The sequence below is a fragment of the Bombina bombina genome, chromosome 6, assembly GCF_027579735.1.
Source record: "Bombina bombina isolate aBomBom1 chromosome 6, aBomBom1.pri, whole genome shotgun sequence".
NCBI lineage: Eukaryota > Metazoa > Chordata > Amphibia > Anura > Bombinatoridae > Bombina > Bombina bombina.
In genome coordinates, this window is record NC_069504.1 from 644167724 (window position 1) to 644182837 (window position 15114).

The 15114-nt window shown below is 42.4% G+C and overlaps 1 protein-coding gene across 1 annotated transcript in view; it reads right to left on the minus strand.

Moving 5' to 3' along the window:
* The window catches only part of FANCI (FA complementation group I), a 763169-nt gene that overhangs the window by 606808 nt on the left and 141247 nt on the right, over window positions 1-15114 (minus strand). The window contains exon 15 of the mRNA XM_053719357.1: window positions 7297-7427. Within this exon, the coding sequence (XP_053575332.1) occupies window positions 7297-7427 (131 nt within the window). The remainder of the gene's footprint in view (window positions 1-7296; window positions 7428-15114) is intronic.

Below are 15114 nucleotides of genomic sequence, written 5' to 3' on the forward strand. Positions count from 1 at the left end.
GGACATTGCCTAACAGTCATGGTATTAAGTGATTAGGAATTATAACAAATGACCTTGTTTAATTAATATCTATTGAATCATGTTTCTAACCAATGCATATTGAATATAATATATATAAACCATTAACATAATCACATAACATTTGATCCTGAACTAATGTTTACATGAAATTACAGTCATTAGTACAATTAAATTCATGCAGCATTTTTCTATCATGATTCTTTAAATCAAAGAAAGAAAGAAAAAGAAAAAGAAAGAAAAGGGAAGAAAAGAAGGGAAGGGGAAAGAGTAAGAGAAAGGAAGGAAGAAGAAGAAGAGGGAAAACAATGATACCAAAAATGGGGGACTGCATAAACATAACAATCACCATAAGATCCATATAGTTTTGAAGTGCGTATGTCTAACCTGTGTTGTAAATAGATATGCTTTATTATTAATTTATCCACTGTTATAGTCAGACACAAAAGGCTTACATTATATTTATGGATCTAACTAGTGAGTATGTTATAATGATGATACTATTTCGAGAGTTGTCTTTTATATATACAAATATGAAGTAATAACATGGGCAATTTCTAAGCTACCCACTAATTATAGTCAGATTTAGTACTGCCGATTCCAAAAATTAATAACATCTCCTTCAATATTGAAGCCCTTTGGTCTTCTAGTCTGTAACTTGAAGATCCAAAAGGCTTCTTTGAACAGTAACTTCGTCATTCTATCCCCTCCACGTAGTGGAGCTTTAATCTGGTCAATCACTTGCCATTTGAAAGATGAGACTACTCTATCATGAACATAGATAAAGTGTCTAGCTAGATCTGAACACTCAACACCGTTCTCTATGTTGTTCAGGTGTTCCCTGATCCTGTTTCTGCCCTCTCTGGAGGTGCATCCCACATACTGTTTCTTACATTGGGTGCACTCAACCAGATATATTACAAAAATAGAGCGGCAGTTTGTGTAAGATCCAAGATCAAACACCTTCTGTGTTACATATGATTGAAAGTTTTTCGTAATTCGTGTGAAACCGCACGCTATGCAGCTGCTAAAGTGGCATTTATAATGTCCTTTAACCTCTAGCCAGCTGCTGACCCTAGTAGTGGACTTACGTAACAAGCTGGGAGACAACATATTACCTAGAGAGCATCCTCTCTTAGGTACAAAATTGCAACCTTTAGATACATAATCTTTAAGGCTGTCTTCAGCTGTAAGTATCGGGAGATGCTTATCAACAATGCTACATATATCATCAAACTGAGCACTGTATGCGGTAGTGAAAGTGGGTTTCAGAGAACTGAACCCAATATCTCTTTTACTATTCCCATGGTCCCCCAGTAGCTGTCTCCTGTCTATGCGGCGTACTTCCAAAAGTGCTCTCTCAAGCACCTTTCTCTTATACCCTCTCTCAAGAAAATTGTTCATTAAGATTAAGCTTTCATTTTCAAAATCTGATTCATCCGTGCAGTTACGTTTTACACGGATGAACTGACCTTTCGCAACCCCAAAACCTGTATATTTTGGGTGATTGCTCCGGCCATGCAACACTGCATTGGTAGCTATGGGCTTCCGATACAGGGTTGTCTTCACTCTGTGGTCCTCAACATCCCCAATAAGGAGAATATCTAAATATGGTATTGTATGTTGATCATACTCATAAGTAAATTGAAGATTAACCTCATTCTGATTTAAATATAGTATGAAAGCCTCAATATTTTGGTGACCTCCCGTCCAAACGAACAGGAGGTCATCGATGTATCTTTTATACATCTTAATGCTGTTAAGGAATGGATTGCCATCTCCAAAGACGTGGCACAGCTCCCACCAACCCATAAAGAGGTTGGCGTAAGCAGGGGCAAATTTAGCCCCCATGGCTGTGCCACGTCTTTGGAGATAGAAGGTTCCGTTGAACAAAAAGAAATTGTGAGAAAGCAAGAAATCTAGGGTTTTAAGCAAAAAAATCTTAAGATCTTCACCATAGTTACTAAATCTGTCTAGCATGTATGAAATGGCAGCTAAGCCATGCGAATGTGGGATAGCAGAATATAGGCTGACTACATCAATTGTCAGCCAAATATTCTTTTCATCCCATTGTATCTGTTCAATGCTATTTAGGAGATGTTTAGTATCCCTCAAATATGAGGGCAAATTATACACCAAGGGTTGTAGTAGTGATTCAACCCAATTCGACATATTCTCGAAAAGAGATCCAATCCCTGCCACAATGGGTCTCCCTTTAACCTCCCCAAGGGACTTATGTACCTTGGGGAGGTGATGGAAAATAGGAATGATAGGCTCGGATGTATAGAGATAATCAGCTGTATCCTGATCAAATATCCCCATCTCGAGTCCGTCATCAATGAGGTTTGCCAAGCGTCTGCCAAACTCCTTGGTTGGATTACATGTGAGGACCTGATAGACCTCAGAGTCACTCAACTGCCTCATAGCTTCTTGTATGTACATAGATCTGTCCAGCACAACCACACTGCCCCCCTTATCAGCTTGCTTGATTATAATATCATCTCTTTGTTTAAGATTCATCAAGGCTGATGATTGAGCTACACTGAGGTTGGGGCGAGGCTGTCGGCTCTCAGCCGATAGTTTAATCAGATCTTCCTCAATTCTATGGTGGAACGCCTCCAAAAATGGTCCCCTATCCTTGGTAGGATAGAAAACAGATTTGGGACGGTAACCACCATGTGTGATTTTCAAAAAATCCTCATCTAGATGGGTATTATCAGCCAGATCGTAAGCAGTTAAATAATCCTTAGCCTCATTAAAATCAACCAAATCATAAATCTTGGGAGAACCCTCAATAATGGGATCATTTTCTATTATCATCTCATCTTTACCATTTATCCAAAAGAACTTTCTAAGTGTCAAGTTGCGAATAAATTTATTTAAATCAACTATCGTATTAAACAGGTTAAATTTGGTGGTTGGTACAAATCCCAAACCTAAACCCAAAACCTCTAGTTCATCCTTGGTAAGTATGGCATTAGAGAGATTGATGACATTTAGATTGCATATTTGTTGCGACCCCCTCGTCTTTTGTTTCTTCCTGCCCCTCTGCCTCTTTGACCTCTTCCTGCGTGGCCTCCCCCCTCTCCTATGTTGTTGTCCCTGTGAAAAACCTGTTGTTCTCTAGTAACTGGACTTGGTCCTGCTTCTTGTAAATTAGGTCTTAATTCATTAGCTCTGACAGTTAAAAATTCCTGTCTCCTGTGTTCTGTAGATGATAGACTAGCCTGTTCACTCAGAAAATCCGCTTCCCAATTTTCCACTCCTGGGATGTGGATAGCAGACAGGTGGCAGGAGTGAGACTCCGCCCATAGAATGATTTTGGTCACTTCTTCCATCGCTAGGGAACTCCTTGTTCCCCCCTGATGGTTGATGTATGAACTTGGCCCTCGCTAGCTGAGGCCAAGCTTTGAGAGCATTGAATATCGCTCTCAGTTCCAGAATATTTATCGGTAGAAGAGATTCTACCCGAGACCAAAGACCCTGAGCTTTCAGGGATCCCCAGACCGCGCCCCAGCCCATCAGACTGGCGTCGGTCGTGACAATGACCCACTCTGGTCTGCGGAAGGTCATCCCTTGTGACAGGTTGTCCAGGGACAGCCACCAACGGAATGAGTCTCTGGTCCTCTGATTTACTTGTATCTTCGGAGACAAGTCTGAATAGTCCCCATTCCACTGACTGAGCATGAACAGTTGTAATGGTCTTAGATGAATGCGCACAAAAGGAACTATGTCCATTGCCGCTACCATCAAACCTATCACTTCCATGCACTGCGCTATGGAAGGAAGAGGAACGGAATGAAGTATCCGACAAGAGTCTAGGAGTTTTGTTTTTCTGGCTTCTGTCAGAAAAATCCTCATTTCTAAGGAGTCTATTATAGTTCCCAAGAAGGGAACCCTCGTTGACGGAGATAGAGAACTCTTTTCCACGTTCACTTTCCATCCGTGAGATCTGAGAAAGGCCAGGACAATGTCCGTGTGAGCCTTTACTTGAGGAAGGGACGACGCTCGAATCAGAATGTCGTCCAAGTAAGGTACTACAGCAATGCCCCTTGGTCTTAGCACCGCCAGAAGGGACCCTAGTACCTATGAGAAAATCCTAGGAGCAGTGGCTAATCCGAAAGAAAACGCCACGAACTGGAAATGCTTGTCCAGGAATGCAAACCTTAGGAACCGATGATGTTCCTTGTGGATAGGAATATGTAGATACGCATCCTTGAAATCCACCTTGGTCATGAATTGACCTTCCTGGATGGAAGGAAGAAGTGTTCGAATGGTTTCCATCTTGAACGATGGAACCTTGAGAAACTTGTTCAAGATCTTGAGATCTAAGATTGGTCTGAACGTTCCCTCTTTTTTGAGAACTATGAACAGATTGGAGTAGAACCCCATCCCTTGTTCTCCTAATGGAACAGGATGAATCACTCCCATTTTTAGCAGGTCTTCTACCCAATGTAAGAATGCCTGTCTTCTTATGTGGTCTGAAGACAACTGAGACCTGTGGAACCTCCCCCTTGGAGGAAGCCCCTTGAACTCCAGAGAATAACCTTGGGAGACTATTTCTAGCGCCCAAGGATCCAGAACATCTCTTGCCCCAGCCTGAGCGAAGAGAGAGAGTCTGCCCCCCACCAGATCCGGTCCCGGATCGGGGGCCCGCATTTCATGCTGTCTTGGGAGCAGTGGCAGGTTTCCTGGCCTGCTTTCCTTTGTTCCAGCCTTGCATAGGTCTCCAGGCTGGATTGGCTTGAGAAGTATTACCTTCCTGCTTAGAGGACGTAGCCCTTGGGGCTGATCCGTTTCTGCGAAAGGGACGAAACTTAGGTTTATTTTTGGTCTTGAAAAGACCTATCCTGAGGAAGGGCGTGGCCCTTGCCCCCAGTGATATCAGAGATAATCTCTTTCAAGTCAGGGCCAAAGAGTGTTTTCCCCTTGAAAGGAATGTCAAGCAATTTGTTCTTGGAAGACGCATCCGCTGCCCAAGATTTTAACCAAAGCGCTCTGCGCCACAATAGCAAACCCAGAATTTTTTCGCCGCTAACCTAGCCAATTGCAAGGTGGCGTCTAGGGTGAAAGAATTAGCCAATTTAAGAGCACGAATTCTGTCCATAATCTCCTCATAAGAAGAAGAATTACTAATAATCGCCTTTCCTAGCTCATCAAACTAGAAACACGCGGCTGCAGTGACAGGGACAATGCATGCAATTGGTTGTAGAAGGGAACCTTGCTGAACAAACATCTTTAGCAGACCTTCTAATTTTTTATCCATAGGATCTTGGAAAGCACAACTATCTTCTATGGGTATAGTGGCGCGCTTGTGTAGAGTAGAAACCGCCCCCTCGACCTTGGGGACTGTCTGCCATCAGTCCTTTCTGGTGTCGACTATAGGAAAACAATTTTATAAATATGGGGGGAGGTACTAAAGGTATACCGGGCCTGTCCCATTCTGTACTAACAATGTACGCCACCCGCTTGGATATAGGAAAAGCTTCGGGGGGCCCCGGGGCCTCTAAGAACTTTTCCATTTTACATAGTGGTTCTGGAATGACCAGATAATCACAATCATCCAAATTGGATAACACCTCCTTAAGCAGAGCGCGGAGATGTTCCAACTTAAATTTAAAAGTAATCACATCAGGTTCAGCTTGTTGAGAAATGTTTCCTGAATCTGAAATTTCTCCCTCAGACAAAACCTCCCTGGCCCCCTCAGACTGGTGTAGGGGCCCTTCAGAAACCATATCATCAGCGTTCTCATGCTCTACAGAATTTTCTAAAACAGAGCAGTCGCGCTTTCGCTGATAAGTGGGCATATTGGCTAAAATGTTTTTGATAGAATTATCCATTACAGCCGTTAAATGTTGCATAGTAAGGAGTATTGGCGCACTAGATGTACTAGGGGCCTCCTGTATGGGCAAGACTGGTGTAGACGAAGGAGGGGATGATGCAGTACCATGCTTACTCCCCTCACTTGAGGAATCATCTTGGGCATCATTTTTACTAAAAAAATTTTATGACATAAAATACATATAGTTAAATGAGAAGGAACCTTGGTTTCCCCACAGTCAGAACACAATCTATCTGGTAGTTCAGACATGTTAAACAGGCATAAACTTGATAACAAAGCACAAAAAACGTTTTAAAATAAAACCGTTACTGTCACTTTAAATTTTAAACTAAACACACTTTATTACTGCAATTGCGAAAAAGTATGAAGGAATTGTTCAAAATTCACCAAAATTTCACCACAGTGTCTTAAAGCCTTAAAAGTATTGCACACCAAATTTGGAAGCTTTAACCCTTAAAATAACGGAACCGGAGCCGTTTTTATATTTAACCCCTTTACAGTCCCTGGAATCTGCTTTGCTGAGACCCAACCAAGCCCAAAGGGGAATACGATACCAAATGATGCCTTCAGAAAGACTTTTCTATGTATCAGAGCTCCACACACATGCAGCTGCATGCCATGCTGTCCTCAAAAACAAGTGCGCCATACCGGCGCGAAAATGAGGCTCTGACTATGATTAGGGAAAGCCCCTAAAGAATAAGGTGTCAAAAACAGTGCCTGCCGATATAATCATATCAAAATACCCAGAATAAATGATTCCTCAAGGCTAAATATGTGTTAATAATGAATCGATTTAGCCCAGAAAAAGTCTACAGTCTTAATAAGCCCTTGTGAAGCCCTTATTTACTATCTTAATAAACATGGCTTACCGGATCCCATAGGGAAAATGACAGCTTCCAGCATTACATCGTCTTGTTAGAATGTGTCATACCTCAAGCAGTAAGAGACTGCACACTGTTCCCCCAACTGAAGTTAATTGCACTCAACAGTCCTGTGTGGAACAGCCATGGATTTTAGTTACGGTGCTAAAATCATTTTCCTCATACAAACAGAAATCTTCATCTCTTTTCTGTTTCTGAGTAAATAGTACATACCAGCACTATTTTAAAATAACAAACTCTTGATTGAATAATAAAAACTACAGTTAAACACTAAAAAACTCTAAGCCATCTCCGTGGAGATGTTGCCTGTACAACGGCAAAGAGAATGACTGGGGTAGGCGGAGCCTAGGAGGGATCATGTGACCAGCTTTGCTGGGCTCTTTGCCATTTCCTGTTGGGGAAGAGAATATCCCACAAGTAAGGATGACGCCGTGGACCGGACACACCTATGTTGGAGAAATGTTGATATTGCATATTTCATAACAAGGATGATAAAACAAAATTAGTCTACAAGAAAGTTTATTAGTGTTAAAAAATTCATTTTAGCTATTTTACCTGCACTGCTTTAAGCAGACCCTGTACTGTGGCGAGAGGTAGAAAGCATAAGTGGTCAAATGCTTCTGTTACTTTAGAAGATGAATTCTGAAGGATCAGTGGAGCAGAAACAACAATGTCTGATAGCAAATCTGCAAAAGAACATTTCAAGATGCCAGTTAAGAAACCATAAGAGTAAATTTGATAGAATGTAAAAACTTAGAATAAAAAAAAAACACTGGATCATTTTATGACACCAGTTTGCATTGCAGTAATACAGTGCTTCAGAAGAAACACTAGCTAACCATATATTATTATTTATACTTTTTACATATTAATGTACCATGTGTATATACATTCAGTGTTCAAATTTGTAATGTAGTAATAATCAATGTGATAGTGAAATAAGGAAATTAAACTTAAAATCACAATAACCAGTAAACTATGTGTTTACCATAGGGATAATAAGGAGTGAAAAGTCCAAATTAGCTAGTGTTAAAGAACCTTCAAAATACTTATCATAATTAAGCAACAAACAGCAATGATCTGACCAAAGTGCATGGACACAAGTAATACTGGTCATCAAAAATGAAATTTATGCTTACCTGATAAATTTATTTATTTCTTGACACGGTGAGTCCACGGATCATCCTCAATTACTGTTGGGAATATCACTCCTGGCCAGCAGGAGGAGGCAAAGAGCACCAGAGTAAAGCTGTTAAATATCACTTCCCTACCCACAATCCCCCAGTCATTCGACCAAAGGGAAAGAAGAGAAAGGAAGTAACACAAGGTGCAGAGGTGCCTGAGTTTTATATAAAAAGAAACTGTCTGAATTACAGGGCGGGCCGTGGACTCACCCTGTCAAGAAATAAATACATTTATCAGGCAAGCATAAATTAATTTTTCTTTCTAATGACACGATGAGTCTACGGATCATCATCAATTACTGTTGGGAACCAATACCCAAGCCAGAGGACACAGATGATGAGGGAGGGACAAGACAGGAACCTAAACAGAAGGCACCACTGTTTGAAGAACCTTTCTCCCAAAAGAAGCCTCAGCCGAGGCAAAAGTATCGAATTTATAGAACTTGGAAAAAGTGTGCAAAGATGACCAAGTTGCAACCTTGCAAATCTGTTCCACAGAAGCTTAATTTTTGAAGACCCAGGAAGAAGAAACAGCCCTTGTGGAATGAGCTGTGATTTTCTTAGGAGGTTGCTGTCCAGCAGTCTCATATGCAAAGCGAATAACGCTCTTCAGCCAAAGGGAAAGTGAAGTAGCCGTAGCTTTCTGACTCTTGCGTTTCCCAGAAAAGCAAACAAACAATGCAGAAGACTGACGAAAGTCCTTAGATGCCTGCAAATAAAATTTTAGTGCTCGCACAACATCCAGATTATGTAACAAGCGTTCTTTGTCAGAAGAAGGATTAGGACACAACGAAGGTATAACAATTTCCTGATTAATATTCTTGACCAAAACAACCTTGGGCAGGAAACCAAACTTAGTACGCAGAACCACCTTATCAGAGTGAAATATAAGATAAGGGGAATCACACTGTAAAGCAGAGAGTTCAGAAACTCTCCGAGCAGAGGAAATAGCAACAAGAAACAAAACTTTCCAAGATAACATCTTAATATCTAAAGAATGCATAGGCTCAAACGGAGCCTGTTGTAAAACTTTAAGAACAAGGCATGGAGGAGTAACAGGTTTAAACGCAGGCCGAATTCTAAACAAGGCTTGACAAAACGATTGCACATCTGGCACATCCGCCAAGTGCTTATGTATCAAAATAGATAATGCCGAAATCTGACCCTTTAGAGTACTTGCCGACAAACCCTTCTCCAGACCATCCTGGAGAAAGGACAAAATCCTAGGAATCCTTACTCTACTCCAAGAGTATCCTTTGGATTCACACCAATACAAGTATTTACGCCAGATCTTATGTTAAATCCTGCGAGTCACAGGCTTACAAGCCTGAATCAAGGTCTCAATGACCAACTCTGAAAATCCACGTTAAGATAAAACTAAGCGTTCAATCTCCAAGCAGTCAGCTTCAGAGAAGCGAGATTTGGATGAAGGAACCCTGAAGTAGAAGGTACTTCCTCAGAGGCAGTCTCCAAGGTGAAAAGGATGACATTTCCACTAGGTCTGCATACCAAATCCTGCGAGGCCACGCCGGGGCTATGAGAATTACAGACACCCTCTCCTGCTTGATTCGAGCAATGACTCTTGGAAGGAGAGCGAATGGAGGAAACAGGTATGCTAGACTGAAGTTCCAAGGAACTGCCAGAGCAACGATCAGAAATGCCTGCGGATTTCTTGACCTCGAACCGTATCTCAGAAGTTTGGCATTCTGACAAGAAGCCATGAGATCCAACTCCGGCTGCCCCCACTTGAGGATCAAGCTGGAAAACACATCCGAAGTTCCCACTCCCCGGGATGAAAAGTCTGTCTGCTCAGAAAATATGTTTTCCAATTGTCCACTCCTGGGATGTGGATCGCAGAAAGACAGCAGTTGTGGGTCTCCGCCCACTGAATAATTCGGGCCAACTCTGTCATGGCCAAGGAACTCCAAATTCCCCCCTGGTGGTTGATGTAGGCCACAGAGGTTATGTTGTCCGACTGGAATCTGATAAACCGGGCTAAAGCTATCTGAGGCCAGGCCAGGCGAGTATTGAAGATTGCTCTCACCTCCAAGATGTTTATGGGCAGGACTGACTCCTCTTGGGTCCATAAGCCCTGAGCCTTCAACGAGCCCCATACTGCTCCCCAACCTAGAAGGCTGGCATCCGTGGTCACAATCACCCAGGAGGGTCTGCTGAAGCCTGGGAGAGATGATCCTGAGAAAGCCACCACGGAAGAGAGTCTATTGACGCCTGATCTAGATCTACACGCGGAGACAGGTCCGTATCGTCCTCGTTCCATTGTCTGAGCATGCATAACTGCAGAGGTCTGAGATGGAACCGAGCGAACTGAATGATGTCTATGGAAGCCACTATTAGACCGATTACCTCCATACATTGAACCACTGACGGCCGTGGAGAGGACTGAAGGACAAAACAAGAGAGTCTAAAATCTTTCTTTTTCTGACCTCCGTCAGAAAAACTCTTCATTAACAGGGAGTCTATCATGGTCCCCAAAAATACGACCCTAGTAGCTGGAACCAGAGAACTTTTATCCCGATTCACCTTCATTCCGTGGGATTGAAGAAAAGACAACAAGATCTCCGTATGAGATTCTGCTTGTTGAAAAGATGTCTGTTGAACCAGAATGTCATCCAGATAAGGTGCCACTGCAATGCCCCGAGGCAGAAGCACAGCTAAAAGAGCCCCCAGAACCTTAGAAAAAATTCTGGGAGCTGTGGCAAGGCCGAATGGAAGGGCCACAAACTGGAAATGATTGTCCAAAAAGACGAATCTCAGAAACTTGTGATGGTCCCTGTGAATGGGAAAATGAAGGTATGCATCCTTTAGGTCTATGGTTGTCAAGAACTGACCCTCTTGTACCAAGGGAAGAATGGAGCGTATAGTCTCCATCTTGAAGGATGGCACTTTGAGAAACATGTTTAAACACTTTAGATCTAGGATTAGTCGAAAAGTTCCCTCCTTTTTGGGAACTACGAACAGCTTAGAGTAAAATCCCAGGCCCCTTTCCTGAAAGGGAACTAGAACTATTACCCCCAGGGCGGCAAGGTCCTTGACACAATGTAAGAACGCCTCTCTTTTTATCTGGTCTACAGATAATCTGGAGAGGAGAAACCTGCCTCTGGGAGGAAAACATTTGAAGTCTATTTTGTATCCCTGAGAGACAATGTCCACCACCCAGGGATCCGGTACATCTCTTATCCAAGCCTGGGGAAAAAGAGAGAGAGTCTGCCCCCTACAAGATCCGCTTCCAGATCGAGGGCCAACCCTTCATGCTGACTTGGAATCAGCTGAAGGCTTTTTAGATTGCTTTCCCTTATTCCAGGACTGGTTGGGCTTCCAGGAAGGCTTGGCTTGATCTTGCTTGGAGGAAGTGGAGGAAGACTTGCCTTTAAAGTTACGAAAGGAACGAAAATTACTCTGACGTCCCTTCTGCTTATTCTTTTTATCTTGACGAAGAAAAGAACCCTTCCCTCCAGTAATATCTGAGATAATATCCGCCAAGCCAGGTCCAAACAAGGTCTTACCCTTGTAAGGAATAGCCATGAGCTTAGATTTAGATGAAACATCCGCAGACCAAGACTTCAACCACAAGGCCCTGCGGGCTAGGATCGCAAAACCAGAAATTTTTGGCTCCCAGTTTAATAACCTGTAAGGAAACATCTGTAATGAAGGAATTTGCTAACTTAAGAGCCTTAATCCTGTCAGACAATGCATCAAACCAGTAAGCCGCAGCGCTGGTAACAGTGGCGATACACACCGCAGGTTGCCATTGTAGACCCTGGTGGACATACATCTTTTTTTAGCAAAGCCTCCAATTTTTTATCCATTGGATCTTTTAAAGAACAACTATCCTCTATGGCAATAGTAGTCCTCTTGGCTAAAGTGGAGACCGCTCCTTCTACCTTAGGAACCGTCTGCCACGACTCCTTAATAGAATCCGCTATAGGAAACATCTTCTTCAAAATAGGAGATGGAGAAAAGGGAATACCAGTTCTGTCCCATTCTCGAGCAATAATCTCCGCAGCACGGTCTGGAAACGGAAAAAAACTCCACCGCGGAGGGAACATCAAAGTATTTGTTCAATTTACTAAACTTTTTAGGATTGACTACGATAGTTGTGTCAGAGTAGTCCAAGTAATAAGCAAATAAGCAAAGGTGTTCTAGCTTAAATCTGAAGGATACCACTTCAGCATCAGAAAAAGGAATTACACTGACTGAGTCTGAGATTTCCCCCTCAGATGCTACCAACATGTCTTCTTCCTCAGTCTTATGGGAAGGGACACTCTGGATAGCTAGAACTTGATCAGAAACCTTACTGTTTCCTTAAATTTCCTTTTACGCTTTCCCTGCAACATGGAGAAAGCTGACAAGGCCTCAGATACCGCAAGGGATACCTGGGAAGCAATGTCCTGTAGATAAAATCCTACAGGATTGCAAGAGGAAACACTGGGCACTGTATGTGGAGACTGAAAAAAGTTGGGACGCTTGAGGAGAAAGATGTGGCATAGCTGCAACAGGAAACACCTGAACAGCATTTGCCTGGGATAATGGTGGCTCATGGTCAAATATTGTATCTCTATAACTTAAAGTTCTCTCAATGCATGAGGAACATAAAGGAACTGGGGGTTCCACCTGAGCATCAAAACATAACTGACAAGCAGCAACTTTGCCTGTGATAATGGTTTGAAAAGCCTCTTGATCCATATTGTGTAATAAATAAGGATAAAGAGTAAAAATTCTGTATTTGAAAATAAAAAATAAATGTGTACTGTGTCTTTAAATAGAAATGTGTGTTAGCGCAACAAACCAAATAGACCTCAGGCTACCTATACACCTCAGTAACTTTACTGAGGTGCCTACCTGTCTTGCAGCTCACAGAGTGACTTCCCTCACAGAAGAAACAATCCCCTTTTTAAATACAGAGCGGTTACAGAGCCCCAACTACCAAAAAAACGGTTTACAACAGTAATCTCCATGACCAAGTATAAAAATTACTATAACACACTGAGCCACCATAAATCACCTCACAGTATCAATGCCCAAACTGCCTAAAAGAAACCCCAAACATGAAGGTTTAATAAAGTCCCATATTAAATAAGAAACATTTTAGCTGTAATAAGTGCCACCAATCTCCTTGCAAAAGAAAATTAAAATGGCACTTACCTGAAAGTGCTGTCCGGTAGGAGGACAGCTCACCTGGTTTGAAAGGGTGCAGCACCTCACATGGACCTGTGAAGAGAGAAAAACTGAGTAAACCTACTCAGGTTTTCTAGTTAGGGCAGCAGATTCTTGAGAAAACGCAGTGAGGATTGTACCTCACAAGTTCTCAAGTGCTCAAAAGCCACCACTGCCCTACTGAAGAGACTGATGTGGACTAGGCTAGACCCCAGAAAGTAACAGAGTAAGCTTACTCTGCTAAAAAAAAAAAAAATTATGCTTACCTGATAAATTTCTTTCTTTTGCGATGTACCGAGTCCACGGTTTCATCCTTACTTGTGGGATATTATCCTTCCCAACAGGAAGTGGCAAAGAGAGCACCCACAGCAGAGCTGACTATATAGCTCCGCCTTAACTCCACCCCTCAGTCATTCGACCGAAGGCTTAGGAAGAAAAAGGAGAAACTATAAGGTGCAGAGGTGACTGAAGTTTTCAATAAAAAATACTATCTGTCTTGAATAGACAGGGCGGGCCGTGGACTCGGTACATCGCAAAAGAAAGAAATTTATCAGGTAAGCATAAATTTTGTTTTCTTTTGCAAGATGTACCGAGTCCACGGTTTCATCCTTACTTGTGGGATACCAATACCAAAGCTTTAGGACACGGATGAAGGGAGGGACAAGACAGGAACCTAAACGGAAGGCACCACTGCTTGCAGAACCTTTCTCCCAAAAATAGCCTCCAAAGAAGCAAAAGTATCAAATTTGGAAAATTTGGAAAAGGTATGAAGCGAAGACCAAGTCGCAGCCTTACAAATTTGTTCAACAGAAGCATAATTTTTTAAGTCCATGTGGAAGCCACCGCTCTAGTAGAGTGAGCTGTAATTCTTTCAGGAGGCTGCTGTCCAGCAGTCTCATAAGCCAAACGGATGATGCTTTTCAGTCAAAAGGAAAGAGAGGTAGCCGTAGCCTTTTGACCTCTACGCTTTCCAGAATAGACAACAAACAAAGAAGATGTTTGACGAAAATCTTTGGTTGCCTGCAAATAACCACGTCCAAATTGTGCAACAGACGTTCCTTCTTAGAAGGAGGATTAGGACACAGAGAAGGAACAACAATTTCCTGATTGATATTCCTGTTAGTAACAAACTTAGGGAGGAACCCAGGTTTGGTATGCAAAACCACCTTATCAGCATGGAAAAAAGATAAGGCGAGTCACATTGTAATGCAGATAGTTCAGAGACTCTTCGAGCTGAAGAGATAGCAACTAGAAACAGAACTTTCCAAGATAGAAGCTTAATATATAATATATGGAATGCATGGGTTCAAACGGAACCCCCTGAAGAACTTTAAGAACTAAATTTAGACTCCATGACGGAGCAACAGGTTTAAACACAGGCTTGATTCTAACTAAAGCCTGACAGAAAACCCGAACGTCTGGGACATCTGCCAGACGCTTGTGCAACAGAATAGACTAAGCAGATATCTGTCCCTTTAAGGAACTAGCTGAAAATCCTTTCTCCAATCCCTCTTGGAGAAAGGACAAAATCCTAGGAATCCTGATCTTACTCCATGAGTAACCTTTGGAATCGCAACAAAAAAGATATTTACGCCATATCTTATGATAGATTTTCCTGGTGACAGGCTTCGAGCCTGAATCAAGGTATCTATGACCGACTCAGAGAAACCCCGCTTTGATAAAATCAAGCGTTCAATCTCCAAGCAGTCAGTTGCAGAGAAATTAGATTTGGATGCTTGAAAGGACCTTGAATCAGAAGGTCCTTTCTCAGAGGCAGAGTCCATGGTGGAAGAGATGACATGTCCGCCAGGTCTGCATACCAAGTCCTGCGTGGCCACGCAGGTGCTATCAAAATGACTGAAGCTCTCTCCTGTTTGATTCTGGCAATCAGACGCGGAAGGAGAGGGAATGGTGGAAACACATAAGCCAGGTTGAACGACCAGGGTACTGCTAGAGCATCTTTCAGTACTGCCTGAGGATCCCTTGACCTGGACCTGTAACGAGGAAGTTTAGC